This window comes from Gambusia affinis, linkage group LG22 (genome assembly GCF_019740435.1).
Source record: "Gambusia affinis linkage group LG22, SWU_Gaff_1.0, whole genome shotgun sequence".
Taxonomy (NCBI): domain Eukaryota; kingdom Metazoa; phylum Chordata; class Actinopteri; order Cyprinodontiformes; family Poeciliidae; genus Gambusia; species Gambusia affinis.
In genome coordinates this window covers 5,824,188-5,838,618 of record NC_057889.1, presented here as the reverse complement: position 1 = coordinate 5,838,618, position 14,431 = coordinate 5,824,188, and the positions used below count along the sequence as shown (strand labels likewise).

At 38.9% G+C, this 14,431-nt stretch overlaps 1 protein-coding gene across 1 annotated transcript in view; it reads right to left on the bottom strand.

Moving 5' to 3' along the window:
• susd6 (sushi domain containing 6) overlaps positions 1–14,230 on the bottom strand; it is a 30,997-nt gene extending 16,767 nt beyond the window's left edge. Inside the window, exons 1-2 of the mRNA XM_044105749.1 lie at positions 13,977–14,230; positions 7,125–7,286 (exon numbers count right to left, since the gene is read on the bottom strand). Of these exons, the coding sequence (XP_043961684.1) occupies positions 7,125–7,242 (118 nt within the window). The 5' untranslated portion in view covers positions 7,243–7,286; positions 13,977–14,230. The remainder of the gene's footprint in view (positions 1–7,124; positions 7,287–13,976) is intronic.
• Between the last annotated feature and the right edge of the window lie 201 nt (positions 14,231–14,431).

The window sequence follows — 14,431 nt, the reverse complement described above, 5'->3', positions numbered from 1 at the left end:
GACAGAGGGCATCAGTGTGGAGGAAAGGCCACTGGTCACTAAATATTTCAGGAACCGGATGAAGAGTCATGAGTAATTACTGAATGCTGTTTAGGACCTCAATAGAGGAATTTCAGCAATGTCAAAGTGCAAGTTATGAAGCCACATTTAAGAGAAAACTCCAGTTCACATCTCTAGTGTAACCGCTCTTTAAAAGCAGGGCAGATGGGAATCAGGAACAGTCATTGTTCCCCTCTCCTTTTGCTTACTTACAATCACTACGAATGAAGAAGAAATGTTCTCACAAAATAAAAGCAGGGGGTTAAAGTGAAACAGCTGGGCCTTGACTCCATGACAACAGGCTATGTAAATGTAGCAGGCTACCACATGTACAGCCCAGCCCTTCCCCTTAAGCAGTGTATCAGCCAGTCTGTCATACCACGTCGCTGTCAATTCTTAATATACACTCACTTTTAGCAAGTTATTTAAATTATAATAAAAAAAACAGGCCTTTACTTATTTTCTTAAAGCTATCCAAAGTTGAAAGTGTGGCAAAGGAAAAGCTGAAAAACCAGGAAGGACTTGACGGGAAGCTGTGGGAACTGTGGCCATATTTCCACTCTACCCACATTGAGGCGTGCTGGGACCTGAATGAATGTTAGCTTTGTACTGCTGGAGGAGATAACCAACCAGACATTATGTTTAGTTCCAATCATGATAGCAACTAGTCAGCAAAGGGAACATTTTGTCAACAGCTAAGTAAGCTGTGAAATATCTTAACAGTAGAACAAAGCAAAGCAGCTCAAGATGTTCAGATAACATTTTAAACGTGTGTTAGCGTCATGAGCTTTGATCGTGGTTGCTCTAAAACAGCTTGGACGTCTCACCACCAGGCAAAGTCAGCATGTGTGTGGGATGCCTTGTGCCTCGTGTGCAAGGTGAGGAGCTTGTTTGAACAGGATGCTGGTGTTGACTAAACGTGTGACGACAAAAACAACCCACACTGTCGGTGGGTCTGAAAAAAAAAAAACACACGAGCAAACACCAAGGAGGAAGTGAGATAGGAGAGGAGAGAAAAGCTACAAGAACCAAGAGAATAAGGACTTTGCATACTTAAAGCAGGACTGAAATCCAAACTCAAAATATTGATATTTATAATAGAATTTTGTGACATTCCAGAGACTTGATTTGTCAATAAATGCCATCGTGACATTTCACCTCATTGTGAGCCTAAAACCCATTTCAGTTCAGGATATCAGATAAAATTCAAGAATAGGAGTGATTGTTTCGGCGTAAGAAAAAGAAAAAGTGAAGTAAAAGCAGCAGAAGACAGGAGAGGCTGGGGGATATATTTAGCAGCTCATTAGTTTGAGTTGTCCTCTACTCAGCGGGCTAGTACCTTCGATGAGACCCTTTGGAAATCATTACGACTGCATGCTGCTCCAGACAGCAACACTCGGTTCCCAGAAAAACTATTAACAAACCGTATCTCTGCTGCTTGGCTTTATTGTTTCCTCGAAATCATTGTCAAATTCAAACAACTGATCCCAAACCAGAGCTTTAACATACAAGCTCAATCTTTAAATGAAAACAAAGCTACAACACTCATAAATAATCCTTAAAAATTAGACGTGGGTATTTTATGACAAAAAAAAAAAAAGAAAAGAAAAAGAGAGAATAGAAAGATGCATAAAAAGTCAAGTTCTGAACAATCGTTTTATTTTGAAGGTGACATATTACTAATGTGGGCCAGTATCAAGTCAGGCCACATGAACGTCTAAGTAAGGGCTCCACAATGCTCTAGCACTGAAATATCAGTGTGTGCAATGATAACAATTTGCTGTTCATCATTTTTAGCTGTTATGAACACATTGTAAGCCAATGAGCGCTTCAGTTTCCTTGCGGCAAGAGATGCTGACACCTGATACATGACTGAAAGGTAGAAATTACATTACAGTTCAGTTTCCTAATATGGTAGAAAAAGATTTAAACCATTCCATCACACAAGATTTACCAAGGTCAAAGTTTGGAGAGAAGAGACGGCTTGTCTGGGCTGCAATAAAGATGACCAGATTGAGTTTGCAATCAAAAAAATTCTAGAGGGACATTTAGTTATAGAGTTATAATTATTTCATATGAAATAAATAAGCTGGGTAGAAGGGAAACAACTGCTCTGTTAGAACTGCTCACAAAATAACCTTTGTGTGTGAGCACCATTTTACAACGCTGTATCTAGTGCCATCTCTTCCTGGTTTGACATTCATTAACATTTACAGTACAGCAGGTGTCACAAGTATATTTCCATGTTCCTCATATTTCCAATGAGCTAAAACAGTAAGTGTCGGTTCTGAACAATCGTTTTATTTTGAAACAATTGTTCAAAATGAAAGGATTAATTGTGATTAATCGATTATTGAAATAAACTACAACTAATTTAGTAATTGAGTAGTCTTTAACTGCAGCGTACACACACAAAGAATGCCATTTGGTAAAAAAGAAAAAATATATTGAGCAGTAATGAAGCCATTTAAGATGAAGACACCATTGTCTTTAAATATGTTTTAGCCAAAACTCCTAAAGTGGTATAGTTTCCACTTCACCCAGGTAACATTTGCTAAAGGAATAATTTTGGGGAATAAAATTGTTTTCTTATTTAAAAAAGGATTGGAATTATTTGCATCTTTTAATGCATTTCCAACAAGTGGTCAAATGAAAAATTTGTAGAAAGTGCCTTTTTTTTATCAGTAGATTAATCAATTGCTACAATAAATAGTAATCAGCACAATGTGAATTTTGGACATTAAGGAGAAGCATTGCAAATGGTAGAAAACAACAAGACTCAAAGCAGTACAAATTGCAACCTCCAATAAGCCTTGTGCTACCACGCTGTGCGGTTGCACTGTGTGGCCAACAATAATCCCAACCATCTGTGATCTTCTCTAATATTAGAACAATCCAGACCGCACTTTAAAGTGAATGAAATGCCCCTGCGTCACCTGTCCACACTGCAGCATCTGTTTTTTCCTTGCTTGGTGACCCGTCTAAAGTTTGCCTTTAGGGCCTGATTGGCTGGGAGAAACTGCTAAATGGCACAGGGTGAGAGCAAAGATTGATGGCTCAAGTGATAAACACACAGGTAATGAAAGGGAAAGGTTGATGGATTTGAGCGGGCTGCTCTTAATGGCCCTCTGTGTCACCTGGCTAATGGCTGAGACCTTTTGAGAGATGGAGGAAAACAGAGAGACGGATTGTAGAAAAGGGACCTGGCACAGCGCACAATTTGCTCTGTCACAACAGAAACGGTGAGTTAGCAGATCTAAATGCTGACTGGCGATGCAGCTTACCATGGCCTCCAATATCCTCTAAATGCACTGTTTGTTCTTGGATTTCAGAGAGGACAGAGAAGTCAATGCATTACTTTATTCCCGCCCGTCTGCAAAGTGCCTTGCTAATAGGACTTAAGGGAATCGTCCCGAACAAATAATTGCACTGGAAACATTATTCCCCACATCCCCAAGTCGTACTGTTACTGCTACAAACACTGATAACTGAAATGACACACTTAGTTTTTGATGTATATCCAGATCATTCTGTTGGTACACGAAGGAACATACTTTAAAGACCGCTGGAGATCCCAGAAGAAGATCCCATGGCACATTCAGATATTTTCCTCTGTGGTCAGTGAGGCTTTGCTCTGCTACAGAGACAGAAGAGTCATCAAGCCCTGTCCCTATGACCAATGTTCAAGAAAACAAATTCATTTAAACTCCTTCCATTCCGTTATAGGTAGAACATTGATCAACATATTTGATTTGTATTTGCTTGATGATTTTGATGAAGGCATTTGATTAAATGTAATGTTTACTGCTGGTGTAATGCACTGTGAACTGCCTTGTTGCTGAAATCTGCTACAGAAATAAACTTGACTTGAATAGTGGAGACAGCACAACCCATTGATTCATGAGCAAACAGAAGGATCTGTTCATGCAATAGCCTTTGATGAGGTTGACAAATATTTGTTCATCTTTCACAACTCCAAATATCCAAAACAAAATGCCAAAGAAATGCAAAAGGCAGCTTTCCACTCCCACCATGTCTCCTCCCTCTTTCCCTCTGCTATGTTCTTCTTCCTGGGATTTCTTTTGTTATTCCACTTCCTGTTCTCACGAACTAACATATCAACGTCGCCAGCATTCGGGGAGCACAGCAGACTCGTTTATGGGAGATTTCTGTTCCTTTGCTCACACTTTCATGCACAGCTTTAGATTAACGTCAGAACAATGGGTTTCAGAAGCCAATACTTATCTTTTTAACTGCTTACAGACGGAAGGTTTGAACCTTTTTTTTCCACTTCTCACCAGATGGAACAATGTTAAAGCTGAAAACATGCTGCGCAAATCATGGGAATAGACCCTTTGGTGCTCAGAGTTCCCATCTTTACTCTTCTAGCTCTGACTCACTGTCTGGGCGTACTTCCTCAGAAACATGCCACAAAGGCTTATTGTAAGAAATTGACACCATATTAGGAACGGAGCTCCACTCAGCTAACTTCAGCGGTGATGTCAGATATGCTCAGAAAAATGTTGAGAAACAAGCAACATCCATGTAATTTCCCGAAAATCCTGCAGGATGAAAGCCAGAGGTGCTTCCCAGCAAATCCTTGTTTATTAAAGCTCCGTTTCTATGAACACTTTGCTTTTTTCAGAAGGTGGCTACATCTGAACCATCTCCAAAACATAAACATAATTGAGCAATGATCGCAAACATGAATCCCAAGAAAGTCACTTGCGCTAATTCAGGAAACAGGCTGCCGGTAACTTCATCACAATGAACAATTGGACAGATAAAAAGACAAGGCTTGAAAGTGATTGATTCTAAAAATATCTTGGCTCCACTTCTTCCTAGCAGAGAAAGAAAACTTTAGGAAAATATTTTATAAAATTAGAGGCTCAGGCTTTAAAAAAAACAAGCAAAATTATGACTGAAAGAAATTAATACTCAACTCTCCTGTCAATTAAAAGAAATTCCTTGCAGGGGAAAAAACGCCACAACATTGATGCAGCCAACAGCTTTTTATTCATGTGTGTAACAGAGCAGCTACTGGTGATGAAATTCATATTCACTCACCATCCATAGGACGTGTCGAGGGATTACCTATGTAAATTATGTATGCAGAGAGGAAGGGAGAGAGAGGTTGGTGATTGAAACGACTAATGACCACTTTAAAGCCTTGGCGGTATGATAATATGTCTGATTAGGAATTCAATTTCATACTTTCACATCATGAATGCTGCAGTACATATTCCTAATGCTATTGAAGCTGGCATGCATCTTGCTCATTTGAAGTTATTTTAACATCTTGTTAATTTGTTCGTCATTTTTTTTCTTTTTGTAATAAAATGTAAAGATGTCTTGTAATACAGTCATATTATAAAGTAATTTTTTTAACATTCCAAACTGCATCTGTATTTTATCTGCTGATATGATGGAAGAAAAACTAAATAAATATAAATTATTTTTTACCAGATTCCCATTCCCTGTTGCGGCTGTGTTTTTATTAAGATACACCCCCAGTGAACCATTATAGTCCACACACATTATTTTATGAATAATATGCCTTTTCTTTCATCAAACTGATCTTTGGCTGGATCAACAACAAGGCATATCATACTCAAACCGAGATTTTATTTTTTTCTGCTTTTGTATTAGAGTTACGACTCTACCAAAAGGTAATTTGAGGAAAAATGGTGAATATAAATGAAAGCAAACACCAACACTGCAGTAAATAACAGCCCAAACAAGACAAGAAGCTGTATGAACGGTATCTCATACGTCTTTAGAAACGTGTGGCTTTCCTTTGCAGCATTTATTTCAATAAGGAATCAGACTGGACAAAACAATTCTGATTGGTGCAGCCATAATATTAGCTGCAGCTACAATTGGAAAATAAATTTATTCTAGAAATTAAAGCTGCACAATATACCTGACAGCAATCATTGTTGCAATATCAGTGTGTGAAACATCAAATATCTGGCCAGCTGCATGGACTCTAATTGCCATTAATGTCCAAACCTCGTTTACATCTTTAGATGAGATAATTAAGCTCAGAGACCAATGGGGACATTGTGTTCTCATAAAGAGAGAAAAGTGTCAGGAAAATGAGGAATCACCGGACTCGAGTTCTGGATCAAAACGCACATTTCAGATAACCGACAGAAAACATGGAAGCATGTTGAAAGCGGAAACTAAGCACACTAACAGCCCCTTTGGCCTTTACATGAATCGTGTGTTACATAAGACAGAACGGGATGATGCGCTTCGGATCAGCACCTCCCTCCCTTCTTTGCTCAGAGGCTCATCTCTGATTGTTTTATTTCTTAATGTTTCCTTTTCTTCTTCCCATAACAACAAATTATTTAGAACAATAAAAGAATGACAAACTAAGCCCCATCTAAGTGTCAGGGCTTCACAAAAACAATCCTCACATATTCTCACAGGCACGGTGGCAAGGACATCTGGCACATTTCACAAGCTTGTGATGTGTGGCCTGTGCACGTGAATGACTGTGGATAATACATGCAAGGAGGCTGTCGGTATGGGGAATGATTCTCCAGCGCTCACAGGTCAAAGAAAGTAAACTGGGTCTTCAGCAAAGAAGTGAAACACTGGTGTATTAGAAACTGGCACTGTTAACTTCAACTTTTATACATGAAATAAATTTACCAACATAATATTTCAAATTAAAACATAACATTTGATCTCTTGGAATGACAAAAAAGGACTCACAATAATATTTAAAGTTAGTCAGATGTCCTTAATCGCTGAACAGACAGTAAATGTTATGTTTGAATCAAGCTTCATGGTCGGAGTATGACCACAAGCAACATTATCTCCTCATTTAACTTGATAGTAAAGGAAAATTGTTGTGCCTCATTAGTACAGCGAATGAATTCACACAGCACAACCAGAGGGCGGAGAAAGATTATTTAATCTGACTGATTTGAAAGGCAAGGTGAAAATACCTCAATCAATTCACAAGAGATGGTCAAAGATGGCGGTTTATTCTGCGTGTACCATGTGGGAACACTGACAAAAAGAGAACGAAAGAAAGTGTGTGTGTTTGTGTGTTTGGGGGTCTGACTTACCTGATGCATGACCATGAGGGAGCAGGATGAAGAGGAGAAGTGCAGAGGCAGCCAGTCTGTGGGCTACAGAGGAGGAGGACGGGGCTCTCGTCGGAAACGCTACCATTCCATCGCACATCTTTTCCCCCCCCGACAGCCAGCGAGAGTCCTCTACGGCTTAACCTGTCCGAGCCACATTGACAGGAAGGGAAGTGTGGGGAGGGGGAGAGGAAGAGGAAGAGCGTGGATTACCATCAACATTCAAGCCGGGATTACATAACCAGAAGCAACAGACAGAAAGACGGGTATAATGAGGGTCAGCTACACAGATTGGTTGACAAACCAAGCGTGTCAGAGAGAACTCCATGCCTGTGGTTCAATATTTAGTTAGCCTGGTAAAACCCACAACTTTATGGATAAGTGTATTCCTCCCCTATGAGTTTTATAATCAGTGTACACCAGCAACAGCCCATCGATCTGAGTCTTCTTCTCATCTTGCTTCAATCCCTAATCTTTGCTTTGGCACAGCATCTATCTGCATAAGCCCTTAAGTACACCATGTTGTATATGACGCAACAACAACACAGATCAGAGCAGCTAATAAGGTGGCAAAAGACAGATAGAGGGGGTGGGAAAACCTGATTGTGCATCACATTCAACTTTGGCACAGAAAAGAAAAACTGTTCAAAAAGTTACATTTGATTATAGCATTGTCATAACTAATCAATATTTTATCTAAAATGTATAATTAATATTGGTTAATACTATTACAGCAAAAAAGGAGGTAGAAATAATTACTAAATGTTCATTACAAATTCAAACAATGTTTTCAGCAGAGACTTTAAAGTGTTATGTTAAAAAGTGCTTGGTTGTGTCTGTTCTGTACACTGTGCTGCAGGCTGGTGCTGCAGCAGAGTTTTGTGCATAAAACAAGGAAATGTTAAGACAGAAATATGGGCGGTGGCTCGTATCTTTTACAGCCCTTATAAACCATCTCCAAAGTTTCACTTTTGTTTTTGTTTCAATGATTATTTCAGACTTTGATTATCCATTTTCTGTACAGGTTAGTTTGAAACAAACCTGCATAGAAAATAAATAACACAGGGCTAATTTGAATCTCCAACATATTTCATTTAGACAGTTGGAAAGATAATTAAGTCTGAAAATACTTCCCCCACCCCCCAAACTGTTTTGCTTCTGCGTACCTATCCAGATGTGGAAAACACTAAAACTAAAACACAATGCAGGACACAAAATCAAATCTTATAAAGCAGCAAAAACTGCCAACTGATAAAATCCATATGGTTAGATGAGTTAAAATTATTAAAAGCAGGGTATGGCTGAAGATCCTAAGCCGCATTTTCTGAAGAACATGCAGGTAAAAGGTTCTCAAGAAAGGGAAAGGACCCCATTAGCATTCCAAAATGCTGAAGTGTTCATGCCAACATTAATGGCATGTTTTCACTGAAGTCACATTCCCATAGGTCATAACACCAGCTAATGCCTAGCTTTGGAGTGCAAGTGTGAAATGTTGAACTGTCATTCAGTCCTGCTTCAAAGGATCCAGCAGTAACAGATATCAATTGTATCCTGATTACTTCGAGGTGAATGTGGCAACAAATCATCCAGGTGCAGAGGATAGTTTTCACTGAAGTTGCTGAGCTTCAGGCTGGAGGAGGTGATCAAAGCGCTCCAATTCTTTATAGTAAAGTGTTACTGGATGGCTCGCGTGGAGGCTCGGAAAATGACAACAACAACTGGTGGACAAATCCAGACAGCCGGCAGCAAACACTTGCTTGACAGGGTGAATATGGCAATAAAGTAAAAGGTAACAAGCCTTCCTTGTTGCAAATAGTTACTATTCAGTAGTTGCTGTTATGTGACAGCCTAAAGAGGATACTGTGTATTAATACTGTGTATTAGTGCTGTTAATCATGTCAATTATTCAGAGAATCTGCAGGATTGCAATGCAACTGAGTAAAAATGTAGGACATAAATCTGGAACAAACTTCCAGAAAACTGAAAAACAGGCGAAAATCAATTAAATCAAGGCTAAAAAAATCCACCTGTTTAGAGTTGCCCTTGATTATTAATAACTGGAACGCTTATCAATATATTTGATGATTATTGTTCTTGATCTTTATGACTTGATCAGCAATGTTTACTCTTTTTAACATAGTTGTTTAAAGTGTTTCTGGCACTTGAAGCTGCCTTGTATGGGTGGACATACAGCACAGACCAAAAGTTTGGACACACAGGTGTGTCCAAACTTTTGCTTTTTGACAAATTTCTTATGACAATATTTTGATTTGGCATTGTCATGATGAATTCCAATTAATCATGTTTACAAACCCCTAAAATTGTCAATTTTTCTCCACAAATTGTTCCAAAAGTATCAACAAACAACAATAAATTTGAAAATATGATTTAATGCAGTTGCTGTGTGCATATTAGAGATACAAATCACACTTTTCTATGTGACTGGTGTACCAAAGCATGACAAATGGGAATATTTTTTTGAAAGCAGTGTTCGTCTTGTGGTGCTATGACCGCTATACCATATACAGTTATACAGTTACCAAAAAACTTGCTGAGATGTCCAACTGGGGTAAAAATGTTTTATATATAGTCAAAAAACCAAAATAGTTGTGTGACTAAGTTCATGCATGACTACGGTGACAAAGCTTGTGGTTTCCATCCAACAGCAGCTATTTTAGTATGATGCAGTGCCATTTATCTAATCATTTGTCTTCACATCAGAAGGTCATCTGCTTCTGTGAATTTAGATTGATCATCCTCTTCCACAGAAAAATCACACAAGCATCAATACCCTCGCTGCATGAGCAAGACGGAAGCATACCTGCATGTGGCGCCTGCTAGTGGGAGAGAGTGACGCAAATTAGTTTTGGCAGGACAATTTGGGAAGTGTGTTCAGCCAAAGAGCAGGTAGTCAAAAGCACACAGGAGGGACCTGAGCGTGCCATCTGATGCATCGATATTTCCTAGTGGGTCCATAGTGTAATTAGTCTACATTTGGGTTGTGAAAAGGCTTCGCCATCTTAGATGCAGGATAGAAAAGATGCATTTTGTGGCTAACGCTGAACACACTGCTGGACTGAGCTCTTGGAAAAAGCCTAAAAGAAAGTATTGACTAGCCAGATCATCAGAAAAATCTAAACTTAAGCAGAATTATTCTGCCTTCACGTGAAACACTTATCTAATCTGTGCAAAGGCACTTTGTCCAAAAAAAAAAAAGGTTTGCAGATCTTGAGATTTGCTGACTGGATGTTACTGGTATAAATTAATTAATATCCCAGCAAGCAGTTTCACAGGGGGAAAAACCTGCATGCTTCAAGTCTGGATGTCAACCTGACCTGTAGCACCATTTATGTCCCATCAGATACCAACGGCAATGCTGAATACGATGCATCACGTTAAAATGTGTTGTATTATTTTAAACAACATGTTTTGTTTACCATGCAGGATTTTGCATCAAGCTTTACTGCAAAGTAATCCTCAACATTAGCTGATTTTATATGTCTTAGAAATCCAAAATCTAGGAATAACACCACAACTATCAAGATTTGAGAAAGAGCACAAAAAGACGGGATCTCAAATAACAAAATAAATTTTATAACAACTACAGCACTGCGTACGGGTGCCTCAGAAAACAAAAAAACAACTTCCTTGTTTTATTACTAAATAAATCTCTGTGCTTAGGACTTTTAAGTATATGAAATGTAAATTAGTGACTGGATTGTGAAAAAATAAACTGCCAAAGTTAGCAGTTTGACTTCCAGTTTTATCTCTTCTATGTTCCCAGAAACTGGCATAAACTGCCACAACCTGCCATGCAGCTAACCATCAAAACTGGCAGTACCAGTTTTACCGTCCCACTGCGTTTCGATGTAGATCCACAGTAATTAACTAAACATTGAAAGTGTCAATCAGCAAAAGAAAAAAAAAAACAGGCCTCGGGATTTAAGAAATGGAAATTTTACAAGCAAGACAACCGTCTGTAGTCATCCACTTGCGGAGGGAAAAAACTATGCAACTCCCCACTTCAGATAGCAGCAACACAAGCAGCCAACCAGCCAGTGAGCCAGCCAGCAGACTGCTACTGCAGTTTTTCAGCTGCCCGAGGCTCCTGGAATGCAAAGGGAGCCAAGGCGAGCACCAGCACAGACATGTGTCCGGGAACAGAGAGCACTCAGTGTGCCAAAGAAACTGCCGAGAGGAGGTTTCCACCCAATAGGACCCAGTGCTGCTGCTGCTGCTGCTGCTAGAGTCTGCGTAGGCCTGTGGAGGGAGCCCAGAGACAGGACTCTGCATGGCAGCAGAGAAAGGAGCCTTTGTTATGCAGTAGTATGTACTGTTAGGGCTCACAGCTACTCAGCATCCCCCCTCCAATGCTGCAAGCAAGGGACAGAAACACGCAGAAAGACTAAAGAGAAACAAGACAAAGAGGGAAAAATAACGTGTAAGAAAAGTGGAATAAGAGATAATGTGTCATAGCTTAAAGGTGCACCTTTTTTAACAAGCCTATATGTGTTGGAACTAAAAAAAATAAAGACAAAACTTAAATCAATACTTTATTTGCCCTCTCAATAAGATTTCAGGAACAAATGGGACTTGCTTGTCATTGTGTATTTGTGCTGACACGTGGAAAATAAACAGCTTTGGGTCAATTCACATTCTGCCAGTTTTTACCTCCATGTTATGATTTCATATTTGTAAACAAAGACAAAAAGACAAGTTGTCATCTCTCCTATTTAGGATCTTTATGAACCTAGATATGCCTATAAGAAAGCAGGTTCTTACCCAAGTTTGCCACAACTGATTGTTATTTAAAGAACTAATTACAAAGTTCGAAACATCTGGAACTGTGAAGAGGACCTGATTTTACCTTGGTATTTCAAACTTCCAAGGCATTTCTCACCCATGTGCTTAACCATCAAGCAATAATCTGTTTCTTCTGGAAGCATTTAAATGAAATCCCAAAATCAATCAGGCTAAAATACTCAAAATGCATGTAAAATTTTAGATTTCATCCAAATTGCATTGACTGCGGTTTTCTTAGCCCACAATCCACACGCCAAAAAAACCTCCACAACTTTATGATAGCACATATCTATTGTGGTCACAAATCATATTTCCTTTTCAAGATGGGTAGACCGCAGAACTTTACCTTACTGCTGGGATGAATAAAGTACTTCTATTCTATTAAATCACTGTATTGATCAAGAGATTACAGATGCACTTTTAGAAAACTTTTGGGTGATATCAACACTGCTGCTATGGCCAATAACAGATATTTATTTCAAATTTAAATGCATTTATATTTTCTCTCCTGAAATGGATACACAGATGACAGCAAGATGGAAATAAACACTGTTTTTTTTTTTTATTAGCCAAACCAAAAACAGCAAATTTCATATAGCAGCTGATTAATGGTTTTCCAGCTTTCCTTTTGTATTTTTTGTACTTATGTCCTCTCTCTATCTTTATGCCTTATAAATCAAAGTCCTCCTTCAAAGATGCTTATAAAAACTTTTACACCACGTTCGAGAACACATCTGGAATTTCAGCAAAACCTTGCAATATTGTGTCCCATGGAAAGTTTGTAAGATTGTGTTCAAAGTATCTAGTTTGCAAAAGCGTTTACTAATGCTCATCAGTTTGATTCTTGGGTCTCTTGTGATGTAATCAATCCAAAGACACTAAAATAGACTTTGCTGTATCTTTTTGTTTAGTTTGACCTTTTACAACTTTCCATTTTATGAAATGTTGCAGTTGAAATCCATAAGTTATTACCCATGTTTTTACTATTGGTATGCATTTGGAATTGAAAAACAAAAACACCACTAGACAGTACCATTAAATCATTTTACAATATAAACCCCAATACACAAGTCTCTGCTAAATCAGGCAGCACAACAAACTGTTATTGCTGGAGGAACACTACACTTGGACCCCTGCCTTACTTTGTCCTCCAATGTAAACACTTCACATCTGGACTTCCCTGCTCTTTGCAATATCAAATGTCATAACTTACCAAACACCGTTAACAGTAAGCAAGTCATACTTAAACAGGAACAAAGGCCAGTGAGTGGGAAATGACACTACTGAGAGGTTTCACTGTTAAAAAAAAAAAAACAAAAAAAAAAAAAACGGGGTATCCGAGCTTTATAACATTTCTTTGCTACTGTATCAAACGTGAGTCAAAAGCGGAGTCACACGCTTCGACACGTGTAACTGGACTGTGAGGTATTTAAACAAAGAGTGTGGTGGTGGGCTGCCAACGTCACACACATCGACACACAGAAGTTAATGATTAGAACAAAACAATCCAACTCAAATAGCAGGACACACATAAGAGCTCAGGTGTTATTTTACTGACTCGCCTCAGATAAAGTCGACACACCTATGACTTCCTCGTACCTTTTATTGTTCATGTGACTGGTCCAACAATACAGCAGCCCTCACAGCTGTTAGAGCGAACCGACTAGATACTCTAAATGTTTACGTTCCATCTCCATAACATTAGTTTAAGCTTTTTTCTAAATATTAAAACTTAAACACGACAGACGTACGTCAAAACGGACACATCGCGTCTTTAGACAAACGTTAACGTTTACGAAAGAACACGGCTAGCTTAGTTTCAGATCGAAAAGCAGAAAACTGACAACTCATTATTCTCCTTGGCAGAACAGTAAATGTTTGCCAGACATGTGATATTTTTGTCTTGTTTGTTGTTTCGAAGTGAACTAATTCAGACGGACAAAAGACGGAATGGGAGACTGTTTGAGATCTCCTACTGGCCTATGTGTGCTTAGCTTGCGAAAAAAGACGACAACAAAAAAACAGACTCACCAACGTAAAGGTTAACAGCGGCGAGCCCTCCTCTGCCCCTGTTCACAATCGAGGCATTAAAGTCAAATTTAAAGACGACACCCACAGACTAAAGATGTAAAAAGAAAGTAGAATATAAGTATTTCGCCGTCGAGGTCCCGTCTGCCCTGCTCCGTCACTCCTTGTCCTCCTCGACTCGCCAGCTCTTTATTTTAGGTGAGCGGAAACACTCGCTGCTGTGAGAACTCTACGGGGCTGCCTGCCTCGCTCTCGCGCGGTCTCCATGGATACCTTTATAAAAGGGGCGGTCCTAAAGCTTGTCATGGCGCTTCAAAATAAAAGCTCATGTGTTAGGTTTGGAGACAAAAGAACTAAAGAGCAACTAATCAACAAAAACAGAGCACAATACAACAAAGAGATCAAATATTGTATTTATGGAAAAATATTTTGTATCTATGTACCAAGAAAATTTTTAA